The sequence below is a fragment of the Lissotriton helveticus genome, chromosome 4_1 (assembly GCF_964261635.1).
Source record: "Lissotriton helveticus chromosome 4_1, aLisHel1.1, whole genome shotgun sequence".
NCBI classification, from domain to species: domain Eukaryota; kingdom Metazoa; phylum Chordata; class Amphibia; order Caudata; family Salamandridae; genus Lissotriton; species Lissotriton helveticus.
Window position 1 is genome coordinate 1,016,486,451 of NC_136063.1, and position 24,879 is coordinate 1,016,511,329.

The following is a 24,879-nucleotide window of genomic DNA, read 5'->3' on the forward strand; positions in this document are numbered from 1 at the left end:
TCAAGATGGCTTGGTACACTGTTGGGGCGTTATCTGGTATGAAAACACAGCAACTAGACCCGATCAATTTACATACCCCACCTCTGTCTGCAAGTATAATATCTAAAACAAAGCGGTTCTGTAATGTCATAAGGCGATCCGCTTGAAGCTCAGCTGTAATATTGCTAAGGGCACCTGCAGTCTCATTTATAGTGGCCTCAACCACTCGTGAGCTGACGAATATTTCTACTATTAGCCATAGGACCCCAAAAGGGCAGAAAACCCTTAAAGAAGTCTCCAACTTCTTGTGCGACAGTATCTTTCGCATCGATAACACCTACCATATCTTGTCTTATGGTAATTGAAAGCAGCTGTGTATGTAGGGGGAAGCAAAAATGCCACATAACATGTGCCTGAAAAATCAGAAGGCAACCATGTATATGCTCTGTCGTGACAAACAAAATACGTGCCTTTAGCTGGCACGAACGGTGGAGATTTCTGGGATGTATAGACATAGGTGTGAACACACACACTCTTACCAAGCTGAGCTCTCGGATTCTGACCATTACCTTGCAGACAAAAATGACCTCGGTGGGGTACAATCCAAATAGGAGGAGACCTTTTCTGTCTCTCCTTTTCTGTCAGACTAATACTATATCTCGTCTTGTTCCAACCAACATATGCTCGTACCTCATCTTTAGGGATAGCATTATACACATCAATATCTCTGATCATATCTACTATTCCCTGTATCAAGGCATTATTACTCGCATTATCTTTGACGGAACATACAGGAGAGGCTTCATTCGCATAGATAAACATTGCTTGGAGTGCCCATACTGACCCATTAGGCGAAAAAGTCAAAACCAAATATGACATTCCCTTATCTGTCGTATGTGGCATAAGACCACAAACCCAGCAATTCGCGGTATTTACGACTAGCTGATGCTGATGCAACATCTGTATAAATGAATTGTTCACAATTTCTGATCTTCGTGTCTGTTCATGTTCAGGCAACGTATGAAACTCATGTGGGGAGACAGTAGGAAAAGAAAGAGTAGGTTGGGATGTAGATGCAAGCGTCTGTTGCTTAACATAGACAATCCAACCCACCCCACACAAGCTAACGTAATATTCAAAAGCATTAGAAAACACAATATCAAAAAACCTTTGCTACGAATCAATATACACACTTTCATTTTAGGATCAACTCTCTTAACACCCTCATCAGACCCAAAAGACTCCATCCTCTAACGTGCTGCTCACGGCTATTACCTTCTTCACTTAAGTGTGCCCCAAGATCACACTAACGACCCTGAACAACAGACCTTATGTCAATACGCGGCTCACCCCTTAAGGCTGTACCACGACCCTACAGCGAAGTCCGGATGGTGACTCGAAAAAGAAAAAAAAGTAAAAAAAGTCTCTTGATCTGACAAGGTGTAATGTACTATATAAAAAAATTCAGATTTTCTTTTTCCATTAGAACAGTCTTTCTTGGTCTCAAATTGTAGCGTTCTTTACCAAGCACAGTTGGGTCTTTGAAAAGGAGCTCCGGATTCGTCGTGTCGAGCTTCAGATGTGGAGGCACAGCAGCTTGCAGAACATCATCATTTTCGTGTTCTGACTGAGTCCATGTCAAATGTGCATCACTAAAAGGTACAAATTTAGGAATCCTTTCACATTCGGAATCAGCTTATCCATCCTTCACCCACTTATCATACGGTAAAGGCTAAGGAACTTTTTTAGTATGGGTGGCATGCACCCCATTTTTTTTACCAGCTACTCTAACAGCAGTTCTAGTGGCCAAGAGGACCAAATGTGGTCAGGTCCATCTCGGCTCCAAGTTTTTGGTTCGTTGAAAATTCTTCGTCAAGACAAAATCACCAGGTTGAATCGTATGGCCTGGATCTGCAGTAGCTGTCGGCAAACTGTCATAGACTTGTTGGTGGAGAACAAGTAATTTAGCAGTCAAGTCATGTAAGTAATCCACCAACATAGGGTACTCAATCTCGCTGTATTTCTTAGGACGAGGCACTCCCCAAACATTCGCTGGACGACCAAAAACTATTTCGTATGGGCTAAGTCCCACACGAGAATGCACTGTCGTCCTTGTTGACAAAAGAGCCAACGGCAAGGCATCCGGCCATGTAAGACCAGTGCTTGCTTGTATCTTAGCTAATTTCAGCTTCAAAGTGCCGTTATAGCACTCGACAAGTCCAGCAGATTGGGGGTGATTCGCAGCATGGAATTTCTGTTTTATTCCCAAACCAGCACATACTTTCTTCATGATTTGACCCACAAATTCACTCCCATTGTCGCTCCATACAATTCTCGGCAATCCATACCTAGTGAAATACTCTTTGAGCAAAACCTTGTCTGTAGACAAGGCAGTATTATCCTTTGGGGGTAGGCCTCTATCTATCTGGAAAAGGCGCAAACAACCACAAGGACATACTTCAAATTATTGCATCTCTCCATGTGTATGTAATCTAGCTGTATCACTTCAAACGGATACGTTGGAGGGGCAAAATGACCAGCTGGAGTTGGAGTTCCCTTTCCAGGATTGTACTTCAAACAAATCATGCAATGTTTCACCACATTCTCAGCACATTTCGGAATTCCAGCATTCTGCCATACTGGAGCCAACAACTTGCATATTCCCTTCGAACTAATGTGAGCCATTCCATGAGCCATAGTAACCACCGGTAGCACATACGCATCAGGCAACAACCATCGCTGGTGTTCTGACAACTCAACCCAACAACCCGTCGAATCCAACATACCCGTACTTTCTCTCCACGTACTCACTTACTTTTCCGTAGCTTCAGCCTGAATTGACTTCACACTTTCTATTGTGTCTTCACACATTCCACCAGCCATAACCCATCTTGCAGGGCCTGCAACATACATACGGCTCATCATGTCTTTCCCCGTTTCCTTCGCAATTTCATCTGCAAACGCATTTCCTTGACCTACATCATCCACAACCTTCTTATGCGTACTACACTTCACAATTGCAATCTGCTTTGGCAGAGTAAGTGATTCCAGAAGTTCATTCACTAACTGCCCATGCTGAATTTTCGCACCATGAGAAGTAAGGAATCCTCTTTCTCTCCACAAACGTCCAAAACTATGGGCAACACCAAACGCATACAGGCTATCAGTATAGACATTCACTCGCTTTCCCTCTGACAATACACACGCTCTAGTCAATGCAATCAACTCTGCTGCTTGCGCAGAATTCTGTGCTGTGCGTGCTGTTTCAACAACTGTATGTAAAGTTGTGACAGCATATGCCGCAGTCGTCTCACCATTCGGAAGCTTGAAACACGAACCATCTACCCATAAGGTACCATTAACATTCATCAGAGGAGTATCTTTCAAATCAATTCTAGCCTTCGTTTCTTCCTCTGTCCGAAGAAAGCAATCATGCTGTTCTTGAGCATCTGTCTCTACAGAAATCGGCAACAACGTAGCTGGATTCAACACATTACATCTCTTGATATGAACATGGCTAGCAAAAAGAGTCAGCTCATAACCTGACAGACGTGCACTAGTAAGGTGCTGAGTCTTAGTCCTATTCAATAAGGTATCCACTGCATGTGGGGCCATCACAATCAATGTATTATCCAATACCAAACCAGCAGACTATCGGATAGAAACAGCCGCTGCCGCTGTAGCTCTCAAACAGCTCAGCAACGCTTTAGCTACCGGATCTAACGTCGCTGAAAAATACGCACTTGGGCGTTGCTTGTCTCCAAACTGTTGAGTCAACACTGACAATGCACAACCGTCTCCCTCGTGAACATACAACGTGAAAGGTTTACTGTAGTCCGGGGTACCCAATACCGGAGCCGAACACAATGCATCACGTAATTCAGAAACTTTTCTGACAATCATCAGACCAAGGGAGAGGATACGGAGTATCTTTAAGAGTCAATGCCAACAAAGGTTTCGCTACCAAGGAAAAGTTGGGGATCCATTGCCTACAATACGTGGTGATACCTAAGAAAGCACACACTTCTCTCTGTGTGGATGGCACACTCATTTGCGCAACCGCTTGAATTTGTTCTGGGGTCAACCTTCTTCCCTCCTTCGACAAGAGATGACCTAAATAGGTTACTTCTTGTCGGCAATACTGTAACTTGGAAGGTGACACTTTATGATGAAGGTCAGACAAATGTCGTAACAAAGAAAGAGTAGCCTCTTTACAAATCTCTTCGTCATCAGCAGTAATCAACAGATCATCAACGTATTAAATAAGAGTAGCACCAGAAGGCAATACAAAATCATCAAGCTGAGTTTTCAACGCCTGACTATAGATGGAGGGACTTTCACAATAACCTTGAGGAGCTAATCTTAAACCGGAAGCTTCGACCTCCTAAAGAGAAGCCGAAAATATCTCTACTCTCCTCGGCAATCGGAATACTGAAGAAAGCATTCTTCAAGTCGATAACAGAAAACCAGGCTGCCGAAGCAGGAATCAGAGTCAACAAAGCAGTGATATCAGGGACAACAGGAAACTGTGGCACAACAATCTTATTCACTTCTCGAAGATCGATCACAAACCGATACACAGGTGGCTGAGAAGCATCAGTACGCTTAAGGACAGACAGAACAGGACTGTTACACACGTTACCTCTCATTTCTTCAATTACACCCTTCTCAACCAAATCATAAATAATTGCTAAAAGAGCTCTCTCGCCATCACTAGAGATTTTATATTGCGGAATACGAGGTAGCCTAGCTTTTAACTTGAGGGTGACAACATAGGGTGGAATCTGCAGAAGACCAACATCATTGGGACCTGTAGCCCAAAGTGTATCAGGAAGAGAACGCAATTCCAGTGGAAGGCAATCTTTAGACAAATACATCGGAGAAACCACTTTCTTACCCAAGGTAGGATGTACTCCCGAAGGAGAACAATGTAATGTCGCATACAATCTTTTCAGCAAGTCCAAACCCAACAGATTCTCATTACAACCAGTCGTTAGAATAAGTAGAGCTTCCAATTCACAAAGACCAACAGAAAGGAACAAAGGACTAGAAACCGGATTACGAACTGGGGCGCCTGAAAATCCTACAGAAACATTGGTCAAGCCAGACAAAGGTGCGCCAGGAAGTTTAGAGTGCATAATAGAACTCTTTGTCGCACCAGTATCCAAAAGAAAAGGTTCTGCCACATCTGATGTAATTACTTCAACATAAGGTCCACTCTGGTCTGCTGGAACTGACACTACTCCCTTACTTTGCCCATGGCTGTCCTAACTATCATTATAACCAGCACTTTCACTCTCGACATAATAATCATCAACATAATACTGTGCAGACTGAACACTCAGAACATTCTGTCTGTCAAAATAATCCGCAGAATTCTGAAGGGAAGAGGAACGCTCATTCTGGGGTAACACACCACGTCCCCTACCCCTAGGAGCTTGCTGGAAACCACCACAACCTCTCTGACCAGATACGCCATTCGCACACTGTAACAAAGCCGGACAACTATTCTTAAAATGACCTTCCTCTCTACAGTAAGCACACTGATTAGGACCGGGAAAGAATCGCGGAGCATAAGGCTCAGGCTTCTGTAACAATCTCTGAAACTGTGGAGGTTTGCTGAAACTGAGGCTGATTCTGATGTGGCGGATAAGCTTGCTGCAAAAGAACCTTCGTCTTTAGCTCTTTAGTTTTCTTCTCTGCTTTATCCTTCTCATCTTTATCCCTATTCTCATAATATTGTGCAGTAGCCAATATCTGGGCCGACGAAGAAACAGCCCATGAACTCTGAGTCCTTTAACTTATTAGAAAGTTCGGGAAGCAAATTAAAGACAAATTTGTCCACGAACAACCTTTGACCACCTTCCGTACTTATGTCCTGACCACTATGATCAATAAACGTTTCCTCAAACCTTGTGAAGAAATCAGACACACTCTCATCTTTCTTTTGCTTGCATGCTGCTAACTTATCCCAATTCACTCGCAAAGGAGGCATCATAGTTTTCATTAAATTAATAATTCTACCAGATAATTCTGCAACTAAGGGCTCAGGTTTGGCACCTCCTACTTGCCGACCATCTGCAGCAACATTATTAGCCCATGTATCTCCTAATTCTTGCGCATAATTCTCATAACGAATCTTCGCCCACAAAGGTTGAGGAACTACATTACCCATTAACATATCTATGTCAGCTAAATTCATAATACACGCTTCAACTGTCTGAGACAACTCCTTATAATAACCAGCAGGATTCTTACGGGGGTCAGGTAAGGTCTGCTTAAGAGCCAAGACCTCTGTTCTCTTCCAAGGGACATGTACCCATACTCGCTGAAAATGTGCCGGTACACCCTGAATACCCTGATTAACATTAGCAACAACTTCCTCTCTCCATACAGGGGGAACCTCTCTCATAGGATACTGCTTCACTTTCCTCCTAACAGAAGAATACGGTTTGTACAATGTCTGAGGCGGTAATCTAGACCTTAAAACAACTATCGTCTCCACGGCATCTGTAACATCAGATTCCACTATCGTCCCTTTAGCAAATTCTGACTGAACATCAAGCACTTCCTGCGGAATCGGACCCAACTCATTATCTTCCCATTCCTGATGAAGAAAAGTACACATTACATCAAAAACATACCTTTGCTTAGGTGGCTCCCACTGAAAGAAAACATCCATAACCGCTGGCAAATTAGACCTGGAAGCATTTAAAATCCATCTACGAGCCAACAAATCCAACACTGTCCGTTCCTCGGAACTAGGAAGCTGACTACGACCCTGCTTTCGTTCCGAAACAGGGGTCATATTCAGTGACCAAAACAATGGAGACAACAGATTAACAACAGTCTCGGTCATTCGTTTTCGAGCAGAAGGAGAAGAAGCGACATAAGAACAGGAGAATAAGTATTTTGAGGCAAAAGAGGTGTAGGGACAAGAGCAGTAGGAGTCGAAAATACAGGAATGGAAGGCAAAGGAGTTTGAGGCAAAGCTGGTAGCAAAGCTTGCGACCCTAGAGTGGGTTGCGCAGTAGGTGGCAAAACCATCTGTGGAGCACCGGGTGGCTGAACAACAGCAGGAGGTTGAACAACAAAGGGTGGAACAACCGGGGGTAATGGAGGCGCAGTAGCACCCTGCACATAAGGGGATGGCAATCCCAGTAGATGAGAGATCAAAGGATCTTTTTCAAGATCTTCAATTACTTTTGGAGGAGAAGGCGGCAAGGCCGGATAACATTTATCGATGGCCATGCAACGTTGTCTATCTGAGACTTCACTCGCACGCTCTTCTCCATCTTCCCTAAACTGCCTAGCAGCTTGTAGTACTGACATATTCTTATCTTTCCTATCTCTTTTTGCTTGCTTAATTTCTCGCTGTTTGGCTTCCTTTCGCCAAAGGCGGAAAGAGTCAAACATTGCCGGCCGGGCTTTCTTCTTAAATAGCGCAACTTCCAGATTATCTAAAATATTTAATTCGAAACTACCATATTGGGGCCATCGCAAAACACCATCTTTCCTTGTATAGCGAACCCATACTTCATTATAAGTGATAGGACCCACTCCGTGTTTTGAATAGAGCTCATAAGTTGGAGTTCCAACCGGAGGTATCGGACACGAATCCTCCAATCGGGAATCCCTGTTACAACCACAACTAAACCATTTCCTAATTCTGCTAAGACCAGGCATCTTATAGCTCACTAATCTAGCTTCAAACTTCAAGGGGTTATCAACTATCGATACACTCGCAAATATACGAGCCCCTCAGCTTCGATTGTTGCAACAACCGAATCACTCAAAACCAAGAACCAAAACAAAATCGTGGGAGCGACCCACTTATACTTAACCAAAATATCTGTCACGCCACCAGAAGACCGTCAATCGTCTCGCTTTACAAAGGATCAATCAAGGGTCCAAGACAGGGCGACAGTCAGGGCAGCAGTCCTTCGTAGCCGTCGGAAAATGGGAAGCCTCGCAGAAAAGACCTTCGGTCCACGTCGACATGCAGGGGTCGATGAAGTGGCGGCCTTCCTCCAGAATTTCCTCACGTGGCTCCTCACGATCCTCAGGCTTGGACCGGTACCGCTGAAGTCGCCCCATGTTGGGCGCCAACTGATGAACCGGGTTTTCCTAGAACCCAGCGGTGCCAGGGACACACCCGGAGTCTTCGGATTCTCCTGTCTTGGAATACAGAGGCACAGAATACTTCTGGATGGCGTAAAGAGATCAAATTTATTAGCTGCAGCTAGTAACAGCAAACCAAGCGCAATACAACACGGTGTACAACTCAGGAAACTGCTCAATTTTCATAGAGCAAGACATCTCTTTTTATACACCATATTCTCATTACAAATGCCCACCCACTGCGCAAAATTCTAACCAATAGGGCACATTTTCTAACTGAGTATCACATTAACAAAAACCCAATTTACAGTAAGCCAACCCAAAAGTTAATTATTAGGACAGTCCCAAATTCAATTTCCACAAGCCGGACAAACCCATAATTGAAAGAACTACCCATGTAATGAAAAGTCGTAAGGAAAGAAACAATTCAGATGCTGATTAGGATAAGATATGTGCAAGGAAACTAAAAGTTAACGATATCCTGAACATTGATTGGCAATTTTAGACAAGAATCAAACTTAAGGGAAATTGGTTTTGCGAGGTCAGTTTCAGGTGAAGAGGTCAGTTTCTCTGCAATTCACTCACAAGTCAAAAAAGGGCCTGTTAATGCATACATGAACAATGAGGCCCATGCAACTTTGTTCGTTCGGTTACCTCCACGGCCTACGTGAGGTCAACACGAAAATAGCGTCTTGAACAACTCAAACAAAATGGAGTCTGGTTCGAAATCACGGAACCTCAGCATACAACATCATTCAAAGTGCTCAATCCCTTTTGCAAGAGTTGGAGACCCTGTTGGGTCACTGGTGTGTGCAGATAAACTCAATGAGGTCAAACTCACGACACTCAAACTCCAAAAGACAAAAGGAGCCCTGGGTCCACCTGACATACTACTATATTTCTCACCTTTGCAGAAACACAAGAGTTACTTGCGGCAAGCCGGACCCAATTTCTCTAGTATACGAAACTGGCCCACATGAATAGGCAAATCTAGATGTGCTTCCCAGATATGCCACACGTAACTAATACAATGACAAAACAGAATATGGCAGGTGGCAGGAAATTAATCACCAACTAATACACGGCAGCATAAAGGAGAGACTGCAGAGAAAGCATGTGAGAGATTGTAAACAAACTCAGCTAAACCATTGACTGTCATAAACTCAGTGGCCGTTCCTCCACTATGGCGAAGGAGCATTGCCCCACTGCTTTTAAGCAGTGTAAATAAAGGAAACACAAAATGATAATAACAAAGTTATTATCATTTAGGTTACTGTGCTGATTTGTGGGAGGGCGGGCTGCTCTACTCTCAGGGCAGGGGAGGGGAGGAGTGGTTTGCCCACTCAAAGTGCGCAATGACTGTTTGGCCGGCCTTCTGGCTCCGGCCAAAACAGTCATGCGCACTTCACATATTCTCCATTTAGGCTGCATTATAGCCTGCATGGAGAACATGCCCAGGCCCCCATTCCCTGGCTGAGCTCTGATCCATGGCGCTCAGATCAATCACAACGCAGCGTTGTGTTTGGTCAAGGGAACCTGGGTGCTTCCTGGTCCCTATTCAGTGCCAGTGGAGTCTTCATGCAGAAGAGAGATGCGGTGGCGAGGAGGTAAATTGTTATTTTATTTTATTTTTTACATCCCTGCCATGCCACCCCGATCAGTGACGGCCGCCACTGCATAAAATGGCATACAGTTTGAAAGCAGGTTAAAATAAATCTCTAATAATGCAAGATTGATATTGATTAAGTTTAACAAAATCCACAAAACATACATTTCGCCACAAAAACACAGCAAGAATAGATACATGAAAATCTTTGAACTGTAGCAGATTTCCTGCAAATGGTAGGCGGATGCCCTGTCATTTCAAGGTTTTGGGACATGGTGCTGAAGGGAATGGGCCATAACAGGCATCGGGGCGTTTCCCCGGCAGGCTGGAGGGATTGAAGGCTGGGTTTTTTAACTGGGGGCCAGTTTTGCAGAAGTGCTGCAATATCGACCTCCAGTAACACAATCGGCAGGATTGTCCAGCATAATGACTCACTTCGTACTCTCACTGCAGAGTTCCTTGTACATCCAGCAGTTTTCAGGCAATAATAAAAGTGTCAAGACTGATATCTCTGGCGGTTTATCTTCCTGCTGAAGACAGGTTGGAGTTTTTGTCTATTGGTAATTTTGACTCATCTAATGTAGTGCCGAGGTTTAATATGCCTGCAGCTTAGAATGTGTACCATACAGATCACAGAAATATATTTAGTATGTATAGCTCAGTCGGTTACTGCTTTAGTCACAGAGATCCTTCAGGTACTTGCAATTCCCAACTTACAACCCTAATAAATCTAGCACAGTGAGCTAAAAACTGCCATCAAAGAGCTGCATGCAAACTACATGGTACAGGTTTGAAAGTTATGTTTTCCCCAGTGTTTCATTAATCTAATGTTACTAAGTAAGTTTGTTTGGGTAGAAATATCTTCTTATCAGTAAATTCAACCACTCTGTTATGTTTTGGATCCGGGGTTTATGCTTCTCCAGACCAAGCACTCTTAAAAACATGCCTACCAGTATGGATGACATGAAAAGGATTTATTCCCATTTCTTTTACATAACCTTTTCTAAACACTGATTTGCATGCAGTTGATTCATTGTGTGTGTGTGTGTGCGTGTGTGTGCATGTTTGCGTGCATGTGTGCGTGCATGTGTGTGTGTGTGTGTGTGTGTGTGTGTGTGTGTGTGTGTGCGTGCGCGTGTGTGTGTGTATGTGGTGTAAAGTGCTCCGACTCACCACCCTGGTATGAGAGGCACTATAAACAATTGAAATACATAAATAGATTCATGATATAATAAAGATCTAAAATACTTGTGTGCATCTGTTAATATTTTATAGAGTTTCTGTAGTTAAATTAGACATTGCTTCTTATGAATATTGATCCTTTCCAAAGAAAGTCCACAAGGGGTTATGAAAAGATGTATTTGCAGCTTTGCTTTTACTCCTCATCTGACATACAATGTTGCTCCAGGACACCAGCCGTAGTGCCTCTTTTTTGAACCATTGGTTGTGTAGGCAAACCTTTAGTCAAAGTTTGGAGGCCATCTGATGTCTGATTGGACCTCCGGCTCAAACAAGACCTAGTTCTTGGGTCGATGTAAAAGTTAACTCAAAAGGCGTATTTTTTTCCTTTCTAGAGTATTACACTGTGGTCACGGTCCCCGCTGGTGCCCGCAGCATTCGGGTATACGAAAGGAACATTTCTACCTCTTACATCTCAGTCCGCAATACTCAGAAAAAATACTACCTCAATGGTTACTGGACGGTGGACTGGCCAGGCCGATACAAGTTTGGAGGCACTGTATTTGATTACAAGAGACCATACAATCAACCGGAATCACTCACTGCTGTTGGACCCACAAATGAAACAATAATCATTGAGGTAAGAGCACCCAGGCTTGAATTGTGGCTCCGTTTTAATTACTGTCTGGCTCCAAAGTGGTTCTAGGTGTTTAGAAATCCTGTTTATCCCCACATCTCACAGTTTTCGAATGTGAAAATGATTTAAGGTGACACACTAAACTATACAAAAACAGTGGCTAAGATTATTTCAAGTATGCCATCCAATTTTTTTTTAGTATACTTTAGTGTGTCGCTCTAAGTAGGACGGTATGCCCAGAGGTTATTCCTCTGCACTCTGTGTCTCATGAACCAAGGTACGCCTGGCTGATGATCCTTAAATAGGGCTCATCAGCTAGGCTGAAACTGGTTCTGGGCTGCTTGCAATCAACTACAAAATTAAACATATCTTGACGTACTGCAAGCAGGCTTTTCCTCTGGTTACACAACAGAGTCAGTGATTCAAGCAGCAATTGATGACTGAAGACTTGATGGTGATGCAGGGCAGACTTCTGCTTTAGTTCTATTGGATGTGTTGGCATCTTTCAACATGGTTGACCATAATTGTTTGGTCGACCAGTTGGAGACAGCAGGGTTTAGATGCATGGCCTTGATCTTTGAAAGAATGAACTAGGGCTGTCCTACTTGGACCCTAAACAGCAACATCCACAATGTTACTGGTGGTGTACTTTAGGGACTGCAGAGTGTATAACTGTGTGAATGATGCCCAACTTATTCTTTGATTGAACAACAATATTGTTGCTCAACAGAAAATCCAGAATATCTTGAAACTTATCTGGAGTTGGATAGGGAACAAACAGCTCAATATAAACTCATTGTTTTTTTGGGGGGGGGAGGGGGAAGTAAGCACTATAATCACAAATCAATTGTAGCAACATATAATACATAATACATATACAGCAGGGAGAAGAAGGGATGCCAGTATACATTAAACAAATGAGTAAACAAGTAAAATATAAAAGAGTACAAAAATGTATATTCTTCCTTACTTAATCTATCAAGGGTCCCCAGATTTGATAGAACTTCTTCCCAGACCGAATGCCTCTGCCCTTGGCGATAGCAATCTCTCTCTCTAAGATCTCCCTTAGCGTAGCCCACCATTCAAAATCTCCAGGCGGAGTTTTAGATAACCAGACACGAGCAACCCAAATGCATGCTATTACTAACATAATTGATATTAAAGGTCTTAATCCGAGAGGTACATCTGCCTTATATCCAAGCATAATCTCTTTCTCTGCTAAATATAAATAATTTTGTAAACGATCAGCTATGATGTCCCGTATCTCCTTCCAAAAAACAGCCAGGTCCGGACAGATAGCAAACATACCTGAACCATTTGCAACTATCATTCCACACTAGGCCCACTTACATTTATCATTTGTGTTTGTTACTAGAATCTATCCACTTAGCTATACGTTCTGGTGTGTAGTAGAGCATAAACATTGTTTGAAACTGTTGCAGCTTAAGGTTAATAGAGTGGACCGAGCTATCTAAATTCTCCAATGATTCTTCTAAATCAACTGAGTTAACATCTTGGCCCAGTAGCCCAGTCCATTTGAATGCTATCTTTGAATAATCATTCTCCCAAGTTTGGGAGAATAGTTGATACGCCTTGCCAATAGTCAGTTTTGAGTCTGAGTGTATATATTGCAGTATATCTGATCACATAGGTTGTAGTATCCCTTTAAATCCCAGTAAGTAACCACTTATCTGCAAGTATTAATAATACATGTTTTTAGGAAGACCGAATAAAATCTCCAAATCTAAAACCGTACGGAACACAGCAGCATTATACACATGGCTAAGCTGTCTAATACCAAATCTATCCCAGGATTTGGCTAACACATCATGGAAGATGTCAGGGAACATAGGAATACCCCATTGTGGCATATTAAGATGTATCTATATCAGAGGCAGAGAGTGATTAGCTGTAATTTCATGCCATATATAAGCTATATCTTTAAGAGTCTTAAATCGAACTCTCTTAAAGTAGTTTGGGTAGTTTACTCTGTATATGAACATAGTGCTATCTTTACAGATAGCAAGATTATAACAGATTTGTTTTCTCCTATCGTCAAGGAGATCTCTCAAACGTCCTACAAAAGAAGCCAAAAATATAATTTAAAATTCCAGTATTTTGAACCCGCCCTGGCAGTAAGGAAGTTTTAAATACTTTATAGCACGTCTTGGCTGTTTATAACTCCAAATAAAGCTACTAATGGCGCCCTCAAGATTATTAAAAAAATAGTTTAGGACTCTCAAAGGTATTGCCCTGAATAAGTAAAGGAATTTAGGCAGTACAATCATTTTTATAATATTGCAACGTCCTATAATACTAATTGGCAGTTTGTTCCAGACCCTCATTTTAGAAATTGTTGTTTTAAGTAGAGTATCATAATTCAATTTTATAACCTGCCGTATGTCTGAAGTAATCTGAACACCTAAATAGGTAGCTGATGCACAGGCCCCAATTATAGACCCTCTTGGTTGAAAGTTAAGAACAGTCTGAGTTTTACTAATATTAAGCTTATACCCTGAAAAATGACCAAATAAACTTGCTTCAGTTTGGATTACTTCTATTGCTTTTACTGGATCTATAGAGAATACCGCAATATCATCGCATACGCCGTAACTTTCAGTTCTTCATAACCTAACATAACTGGTGGGATAGGTGGATTGGAAAGCAAAGATTTAATGTATGGTTCTAATAGACCTGGCATCTTTGGCGTGGTTTTCCCCTATCTTTTTGCCTCTACCTCTTGTATTTTTGATGCTGTGCTGGATTTCGTTTTTGCTGGTTTAGATGCTTTGGACACTCTGCCACTGCTGATCAGTGCCAGAGTGTAAGTGCTCCCTGTGTAAAGTGTTACTCTGATTGGATATACCCGTTTGGCATATTTGTATCACCATGAAGTCCCTAGTAAAGTGCACTGGGTGTGTCAGGGCTGGTGATGACAAATGCTACTAGTGGGCCTGCAGCACTGATTGTGCCACCCACAGGAGTAGCCCTAAAATGATGTCTCATGCCTGACACTGCAGTGCCTGTGTGCAGGTTATAAACTGCCATGTCCTCCTGGTCAGTGTCCCCACTGACCAGGCCTAACCCTTCCCTTTTTGTGCTCATCAGTCACCCCTATGGAAGGCCAAAGGTACCCCCCTGGGCAGGGTGCAATGTGTGTGAAAGGTAGAGCATGTACTGGTGCAGGTGACATGCTCTGGTAGTGAATGGCAGCCATTTTCGTTTTTCACTATTGTAAGGCTATCTTTCTCCATAGATTAACATGGGGGATGCTGGCTACAGTGGCTACCAGCATTTCTTCCCATAGGAACAAGATAGGACATAAGTATCTAGTATCCCTGAACTCAGAATTTAATAACACATCTTTTAGGAAAGGTTGTTTTTAAATCCTGTGTTTGAGAACAGCACTTTTTGAAAGTTGCTGTTCTCTTGTCTGACCCTTCTGTGTGCCTTGGTCTGCTTGTGTATTGACTGTCTGGTTTGAGACTGACAGGGGCTGGGGATTCCCCAGGAGGCTGGCTGAGTCAGCCCTAGGCTGAATGACTGCATTTGCAACTGGAGTGGTGGGAGGAGTTAGCACCTGGGCCTGAATAGGGCTGTGCCTGCCTTCCACAATGCTGGCTCCACCTCCTGCTGGGCGGCTGACGACCCTGCCCCTCACTCTGAAAGGAAAGAAGAAGCCAGCAAAACAAAGTACTCAGGAAACACCCAGAACTGGTTCAGACCAGGCTCAGGGCCCACATGCACAGAGAGAACAAAGACTTTAGGGGTATAAGTACAGGACCCCTGACAACAGAAAATTAGATCATCCTGGAATCAAGAAGGAACCTCTGCCAAGGAGAAAGCTGAAACTGAAGAAGGAAGACTGTCCTGCTGTTGCTCTACTGGACTGACCTGTTGCTTTGCTGCCAAGGAGAGGGGAAGGACTTTGCTTTTGTGCTGTGTCCCCTGTCTTGAAGGAATCTCCAAGGGCCTGAGAAGAGCTGGCTCCCTGTTCTGAAGTCCCAGGAACAAAAGGACTTTACCCCCAGCTTCCCTGAAACTCTTCTGAGAGAGTTCTGTCCTTCCTAGAGTGCTTGATCCAGTTGTGGGGCCTCTGGAAGTTGTGCCTGTGCTGGGAAGCTTGAAACTAAGCTTGAGAGACTTTTGCCATTGAAAAGTGTTGCATCGCTCGCTTGCGGAGCGCATCCCCGACAGTGCGAGAAGTTGCCTGCCGCTATGAAGGTCGAGATCATCGCAGCGCCTGACGCCGCTGCCAGAGCCGTCGCATCCTTCGTTTGCGGGACGCACCAGACCGGTGCGGGAAAGTCGAACATCGCTGCGAGTGTCGTCGCAGAGCCTGTCATCGCTGGGTGAGATCGCCGCACCGCTTGCTTGCGGACCGCATCACGTCACTGCGAGCATCGTCGCAGAACCATCGCATCGAGGAGCTGCGAGAGAGAGGATCACCGCTGGACCGCGCATCGTTGCCCCGTAGATCGTCGCAGCCCCTACGAGATCGTCGCATTGTGCCTTTGCGAGAACAAACTTCCTACGGAACCTACACACCGGAATCCATACAAGTGGCCTTCCTTCCCATACAGACCGGATTCGTCGCAACACGCCCGCTGCTGCAGCGGGGCTGTCGCAAACGCCTCCCCAGGGTCTCAGGAGCAATGCATCGCTTGTTTTCCACTGTACCAGCTTCTGCTTTTGGAACTTTGTTGCAACTAAAAGGTACTGTGAGTAAACGTGACGCAACTGTGAACTTTTCACGCATTTGTAGAGAATTCTATCGCAACGTAGAGAATTCGATCGCAACGTAGAGAATTCGATCGCAACCTAAAGAATTTTAACGCAACCTTAAGAACTCTTTTGAAACCATATTCTTGAACTGTGTATGTTGGATTTTTTGTCGTTTTGGTCTTGTGTAGTTTAGATTAAATACCTTTATTTTTCTAAACAGTTGTGGAGTCAGTTTGTGGTGTTTTCACTGTGTTACTGTGAGTGTTGGTACAGATACTTTACGCATTGCCTCTGGTTAGCCTAGACTGCTCGTGCCAAGCTACTTAGAGGGTGAACAGGGGTTATCTCAGAGGGTTATCTCCTTGCCCTGACTAGAAGCAAGGGTCCCTATTTGGACAGTGGTACCTACCTCTGCCAACTAGAGACCCCCAGTTCTAACAGGTTCTATATATAAAGCAAAAAGTAAGGGTGATAAAGGACATCTTTACCGAGTGTCCCTGAGAACCTTAAGTGGTGTAGACTGGTAAGTTAGCTCCTACCCAGTCATAAAAACAACCATTAATATTATATGCCATAAGTGTAGCCCATAGAAAGCTAAACTCAGAAAAACAGAGATCGTCATTTTAAATAACTGAACAAAACCTGGAACAGCAGTTTCTGGCCATGAGATATGGGCACCCCCCGCCACCATAGTTGTCCACAAAGAGCTTAGGCTAGTCAGAGACAGTGGACTTACCTTGTCAATCTAAGTTACAGAAGAGGTCTCCAAATGTATCTTGCTTTTAAAAAGGATCAGAAACATTTCCTTTATACTTGTCATAGAGGCCATAAAGCAGCAATATGGCAACCATGCTATTAAGTCTGAACTACTCCAAATCAATGTATGTTTGTCTCCCAATCAAAGCTGTTCATAGGCTCCTTACCTCATTTATAGACTGCCCATGCATGCCTATGTAACATCTCTACTGAAACAACTGCATAGGCTGCCAGTCAAGCTAAAGATACATTTCAAGATCTGTTGAACAATCTTCAAGGCCTTAAAGAGACTTGCTCCCATTTTCTGGTAAAGAAAAGTGGGACATATACACTGTCATGTATGCTAAGAACATTGAATGCCAATATCGTAAGGATCCTCCGTTACCTGAAACCAGTGGTCGAAGTGGGGAAAAAAAAGTAGGGGAACTGTGGGCGGAGAATCAGGGGGCGGGAATAATCCGAGGATGGATTAGTGGGCGGAGTCAGAGGTGTGGCTAGAAAGAGCAAAACATACTAATTTTTAGTACGTTTGACATCTCACTGACCAGTTACAGCTTATAACGTTATTTAATTCAAACAATGGATGCACATGTTTATTTGAGGTTTAATATATGTTATTTAAATTAAAATACATTTACAATGTGGGACATGTTTCCAATCATGGAATGTTCCAAATACACTTATAAGTGGAATCATTAGCCATTTGTCTCCGAGCATGCATTTTTCTTTCATCAGCACTTCTACTCCCTTTTTCTAAACCATTTCTGAACATACAATTTGGGTTAAAATTCTATTAAAGAGGTTTTAGGGTTCAGATGTCGGTTAGGAAAGAAGATCGTAAGACCAGTAAAGGTGTTTTAGGCATTCTGACATGGGTAAGGGTACCGGGTACTAAGGGGTTTTAGGGTTTATTGTTGGGTAGTGATAATTGGTGGTAAGGGTATTTTAGGTTTCAATTGGCAGGCAGAGGTAAAAGGAGGTAGGGGGTGTTGGAAATTTTCCCTTTCTGCAGGCCACCCCAATTTTCTTTTTGGCCTTTGTGCAGAGCTCTATTTGTACTGTCAATTGAACTCTGTGCACTTTACCCCTGATATCCATTGATAAAATGCTTGTGCTCATTCTTTCAACATGGTAAAATTGGTACACTCCTGATTGGAATATTTACCTTATCTATAAGTTCCTAATATATGGTACCCACAGTCTATCTAGGGCCTGTAAGTTAAATGTCACCAGTGGACTGGAGCACTCTTTGTCATAACTACTATAGTGACAGAGTAAAGCATGCTTTCAGGTTTGCCACTGAAATCTGGTTTTGCTGTTTAAAACTGCCAATTTGGCCTGTCAAACTACACCCGTTTAGCAGGCCTAACCCATCCTTTTAAATATTAATAAGTCACCCCTAGGGTAGGCCTTATTGCCCAAAGAGTATGGTACATAGTATTTAAAAGTAAGACATGTAGAAGTGTAAGTATTCCATATGCCCTTACAGCGAAAAATCATAAAAGCTATGTTGTCTGTAGCAAGGTTGGTTCCTTCCATAAAGAAACAAGGGATTACATTATAACACCTTATAATGTTACTTTCAAATTGGTAATAGTTACAGAAATATTTCAAGGACTCTTTTTAATAGTTAAACAAAATCCAATTAAATGGTCAAATTGAATATTTTCAAACTAGTATGGAAAAGGTACTTTTTAAAAATTACATTTTGCCTGCCTAAAGCCTCTGGATGCCTTTAACTGAGTATTCAAGTCACCTGGCAGCTTGCTGGCCCTCCTCTGGTGAACAATGTACTGCTCCCAGTACAGGAACAATGAACATTGGGTACTTTTAAATTGGTAATAGTTACAGAAATATTTCAAGGACTCTTTTTAATAGTTAAACAAAATCCAATTAAATGGTCAAATTGAATATTTTCAAACTAGTATGGAAAAGGTACTTTTTAAAAATTACATTTTGCCTGCCTAAAGCCTCTGGATGACTTTAACTGAGTATTCAAGTCACCTGGCGGCTTGCTGGCCCTCCTGTGGTGAACAATGTACTGCTCCCAGGACAGGAACAATGAACATTGGGTATGGGGAAGTATTTTCCTCCACCTTGACCCCTGGATTGTCTGGGGGTTGTATTCAGTCCCAGGGTGCACTTCAAAGGGTTGCCAAAGCAAGGACCTTAATAAATATTTTATCAGGGTCCTTCACTGTCAGAGGCCGATGTAGCTCACAAACGGGACTGCCTTCCTTTTTTGTCGTTCTAGTCAGCCAAACACCATAGAGCTGCCCCAGAAGAGGCTTGGAGAGACCACTGGGTTACAGCTTTGAGAATTCTCTTTGACATTGGAGTGTCAAATCTTGCTTGAATGCCACTTCCGGCTTGACAAGTCTGCTGGGGTTTAACATATAACATTTGGGTGTGTACTACAAAGATGGGAAACAGAATGCCAAAACATGTTGTGGGTATCTACGTTCTGGCTGTTGAAACCTCAGCTTTGATTTTACCAGACTTCGGTCTCTCTGTTGGATGGGTTACAGAAACTGCCTAAAATTGTATTTTTAATGTTAGATGTAGGAAGACACTGGGTTTACCATAGTATATTCACTACGCATTCCCCCCAGAACTCAGAGCCCAAGTTTAGTGTGGCCGAAGACTTCAGTCATCTTGAAAATGCCCAAAGTGGGTTGGGTCAGCTCTAGGAACCTTACATCATTGGTTAGAGCATCCCCTGGTATCATTCTCACCCACAAGCTTGAGCCTGACGTTAACGTAAATTCTTCAGCAACCCACTTCAGAGCACTCCTTGACCTGTGGAAAATCAGAATAGGGCTGAACCTGCTGTCTGAGACCTGAGAAGAGCCCTAAAGGACCAGACCTGCTCACTCTTGTACCAAGACAAAGAAGTGGACTCAAAGGGTCATACGGCTGACCTCCTGTTCAAGATACAGAGATGCAGCAAGCTACAAGAGGCCTTTCCAGTAACTGCCCAGCTGATCAGTGGCACCTCAACCTGGAATGGTCTCTGCCTGCCATCGTGTGCATCTTTAAGGGCCTTCCCTGGTGTCCTGGGAAGATTTAGAAGTGTACTCATGTGGTGGATTGGGACTTGAAAGACTAAAATCAGAAGATTAAATCCTTGACAGGACAATCTTCATTGGTGCATCTGACCTGTGCTCCATTGCGGTCCGCGTCAAATTGCGCCTATGTCCCTATCTATCATGACCATTGACATTCATTAGCACTTTAAGGTTCTTGGTGCTATTTCACTTAAAACTTTAAAAATCATATCTCCAGTTCTCCTTATTGCGTTTTTGTTTATTACATTTTACTCTATATTTTTCTAATTTTTGAATTTTTATTGCTTTGCATTTCAACTTTATTACTGTTTTAGTACTGCCTAAATACTTTACACATTGCCTCTAACTTAAGCCCATCTGCTCTGTGCAATAGCTACCAGTGGGTTACCTCAGGTTAAATTAGTGACATGAACTGTGATTATCACATGCGGTGGGTACCTACCCCCCTCAGTTACTTTTTGACAAGGGGTTTAGGGATTAGAAGCATTTAGTGGTAAAGGCAGATAAAGCTTTTGTAGCATACAGGGGCAATAAGTGGTAAAGGGTTTTTAGGGTTCAGGGGTGGGTAAAGGGAGGTAAGGTGTTTTTACGGTTCAGGACTTGTAGAGGTAAACTGAGGTAAGAGATTTTTAGGGTTCAGGGGTGGGTAGAGATAAAGGGCAATATGGTGATTTCAGGCTTTAGCAGTGGGTAGAGGTAGGAGAAAGTAAGGAGTATGTGGAGTTCGGTCAGTAGAGGTAAATGGGTTTAAGGGGGTTTTAGGGTTCAGGGGCGGGTAGTGGCAAAAGGAGGAAAGGTGTTTTTAGGGGTCATGGGATGAAAAAGTTGAAGGGTGCCAAGGATATTTTAGGGTTCATGGGTGGGTAGAGTAAAGGGAAGTCAGGGATGTTTAAGGTTCTGGGACAGGTAGAGGGAAAGGGAGGTAAGGGGTTTCTAGGGTTCGGGGTGGATACAAGTAAAGGGAGGTAAGGAGTTTAAGCATTCAGAGGATAGTAGAGGTAAAATGTATTTAAAGGAATAGTGGCAGTAGAGGAAAAGAGCAGTGATGGGGTTTTAAGGTTCAGGAGAGGTAGGGGGGAAAGGGTGCCAAGGGGGTTTAGAGTTCAGGAGTGGGTAGAGGTAAAGGGTGATAAGGATTTTCTGGGGGATTTAGGGCCAGGTAACGTTAAAGGAAGATAAGGGTTTAGTGGGATGTAGCGGTAAAGGGAGGTAGGGCTTTTGAAGGTTAAGACTTGAGTAGAGGTAAAGGGAGGGAAGGGATTTTTAGGGTTCAAGGGTGGGTAGAGGTAAGGGATTTTAGGATTCCGGGGCTGGTAGAGGTAAATAGAGTTTACATTTTTTTATGATTCGTGCCGGCAGAGTTAAAAGATGGTACTAGGCAGTGCTTTTAATGGGAACTGTAGGTTCTCACTAAATTGAGCTGGGAACAAGCGGGTTGGTTTGGGACAGAGTTAGGGGTAGGGGCACGGCTATGAGGACGGAAAAGGGTAAGAAATTAAATGGATCAAGATATCTGGTATATTCTTTTTGTATACATGTGTAAAAAAGTGTACATTTAATCTATCTTTCGGATTTTCCTTGTGTACGGATTACCTCAATACATGACACATAAAAAACATTTTATAATTCTATACCATGCACAGTAACGAATAGTGTGGGCACTTAAGAAAGAAAACTTGACAAATTATATACCATTCTAACATCTAACATCTAATGTATTATCACTACGGTGCCCAAAAACTTCATACCACATTACACCGACCACGCTGTCTTTACGTAGTTTACTCTACTCTATGACATATATATTGGAGATTATAAACTGTAGGAAAAAGTAAGGTAATACCACTGGCCTTGTCCCTAGAATTAAATAAGGCTCTTTGCAATCAATGGTTCACCCCAACCCATTACTATACCGCACTTGCACCTCCAAGAATAACCTGGGCTGTTTTTTCATTAAGATGAAACGTAAATACATTTACAAACCATCAGCATCACAGCCTCACAATATATGCCAACAGGTGTCTTTTAATGCGAGCAAAAGATTCCAATGAGCAGGAGGATAGTTTCATACAGCTCCTGTCATCACCTCCCCTGTTGATCTGGCTCGTGCCTTCTTCTGGGGGCAAGCATCGCCAGGGCTGCAGCTTCCTCATTGCCCTGCAGGCTCGTCTTCAAGTTACAGATAGGGAAGTGCTGAGAAGGGGCTGGGCGCCAGGGATCCTTAGCCAGCCAGCCAGCAGGTGGTACATGAAGGAATCCTTCTCAATAGCCTGTGCAGGATACAGACATGAAATGTATGTTTCTCCTCCTCTCCCTTTGTTCTCAAACGTCAGGGTTGCAAGCAGCTGTAACAGGAGGCATTGAGGGTGCTCTGCGGACGGTGGCAGGTCAAGAGCACTGCCTTAATCTGTAGACCTTTCACTTGCTAATGGCTTTGAATGGCTTTTCAAATGGTTTAGATAAGCGGTGAAAAGTTCTTCTGTCCCCTCGTCACCCCCACTCCTGCCCCCCCTGTCTCCCTCACTCCAAAATCTGGGAGGGGGTACATCCCCGTGTCTCCCACACTTCCTACGCAAAACGAATGGCCCTTCAGTGTTCCTTTGCAGGCCCCTGCACCCAGTTACAGAGGAGAAGAGGGAGGAGACCATTCCTGCCGTCCTGGGACGCTTTTAAAAATTAAAGAAGTAGGGGAACGGACTGTAATCATTTTTCAAAGTAGGGGCACGCTGTGCCCTTCCGATCCCGCCCACTTCTACCACTGCCTGAAACTGGTTTGATTTGATAGTGGTTCCCGTCCTGCATTGCCGCATCGCTGGAGCTCAGAGTCACCATAGGCTAGGGCGGCAGGCGCGGTGCGTCCATTGGGGCGTAGGGGCGAAGCCCCACTAAGCCCCATGGACCCACCACGTCCTCACTAGAAGCCAAACACAGTTTATTTTTAAAAATCGCGCTATCTGCCGGCCGGGAACCGGGAGACACCCGACCTTCCCGGAGTGCGCAAGGGGGGGGGGGGAGGATCGGGCTGCTGCAGCTGCGCAAGTGTATTTTTGGGCACAAACATGCCCGCGCATGCGCAGATCGTTTTCTTGTGAATTCCCCCTTAGAGAGAGGACCAGGGGGCGGGCCGCAGCCCCCGGGGTTACACAGGGCGACTGGGCGAGGAGTCATGGTGCCCCCCAGCCAATCCTGGCGCAGGATTGGCTGGTCACTACATAGCCCGGTTACATAACCCCTGACGGATAGCACGGCCGACTTTGGTGCTGGGAAACCAGGTTCGAGCCTCTTATCGAACCATAAAAATGTATATATGACTTACTTTGGTGTTAAATAAATAGATATTTTAAAAAGCAAATAAAAATGATGTTCCGACTAAGGTGTGAAATTGGTGTCGAATAAATACATGTTTTTAAAAACAATTAATATTAATCATGTATCATTGGTGCTGGAGTACAAGGTTCGAGACTGGTATTAAACACTGACAAGCTGTGTGCAAGTTATATGGTCATAAAAATACATGAATGATGGATGCAGGATGGGTGGATGCATGAATGGATGCAGGATGAATGATGGGTGGATGAATGGATGGGTGGATGCATGAATGAATGATGGATGCAGGATGGGTGGATGGGTAGATGAATGAATGATGGATGCAGGATGGATGCAGGGTGGATGGATGGGTGCATGAATGAATGATGGATGCAGGATGGGTGGATGGATGGATGATGGATGAATGATGGGTGGATGAATGGATGGGTGGATGCATGAATGAATGATGGATGCAGGATGGATGCAGGATGGGTGGATGAATGAATGATGGATGCAGGATGGATGCAGGGTGGATGGATGGGTGCATGAATGCATGATGGATGGATGGATGGGTGGATGCAGGAATGGATGCAGGATGGATGATGGATGGGTGGGTGGATGGATGGATGGATGGATGCATGAATGAATGAATGATGGATGCTGGATGGTTGGATGGATGGGTGGATGAATGAATGATGGATGCAGGATGGATGGATGGGTGCATGAATGAATGATGGGTGCATGAATGAATGATGGATGCAGGATGGGTGGATGGATGGGTGGACACATGAATGGATGCAGGATGGGTGGATGAATGGATGGGTGGATGCATGAATGAATGATGGATGCAGGATGGGTGGATGAATGAATGATGGATGCAGGATGGATGCAGGGTGGATGGATGGGTGGATGAATGAATGATGGATGCAGGATGGATGGGTGCATGAATGAATGATGGATGCAGGATGGGTGGATGGATGGGTGGACACATGAATGGATGCAGGATGAATTATGGGTGGATGAATGGATGGGTGGATGCATGAATGAATGATGGATGCAGGATGGGTGGATGAATGAATGATGGATGCAGGATGGATGCAGGGTGGATGGATGGGTGCATGAATGAATGATGGATGCAGGATGGATGGATGGGTGGATGCATGAATGGATGCAGGAATGGATGCAGGAATGGATGATGGATGGGTGGATGGATGGATGGATGGATGGGTGGGTGGATGGATGCATGAATGAATGATGGATGGATGGGTGGATGAATGAATGATGGATGCAGGATGGATGGGTGGATGGATGCATGAATGATGTATGGATGGATGCAAGGTGGTTCGGGCTCGCTCGCTCGCTGCGCTCGCTGCGGTGCAATATGCAAATTAGTTTACGCCGCACCACTTTCAAATGTCACCAGCCGCCCCTGCTAGGGCGGTACTATGTCCCCCAGCAAACCAAGTGGCAAGGCGGGGTCACAACTTTCTTATTGCGCCCAA

General features: G+C 43.9%; 1 protein-coding gene across 2 annotated transcripts in view; it reads left to right on the forward strand.

Moving 5' to 3' along the window:
* ADAMTS16 (ADAM metallopeptidase with thrombospondin type 1 motif 16) overlaps positions 1-24,879 on the forward strand; it is a 1,002,496-nt gene that overhangs the window by 683,204 nt on the left and 294,413 nt on the right. For both annotated transcript variants that reach the window (XM_078687616.1, XM_078687617.1), the window contains one exon: positions 11,281-11,525. In XM_078687616.1, the coding sequence (XP_078543742.1) occupies positions 11,281-11,525 (245 nt within the window). The remainder of the gene's footprint in view (positions 1-11,280; positions 11,526-24,879) is intronic.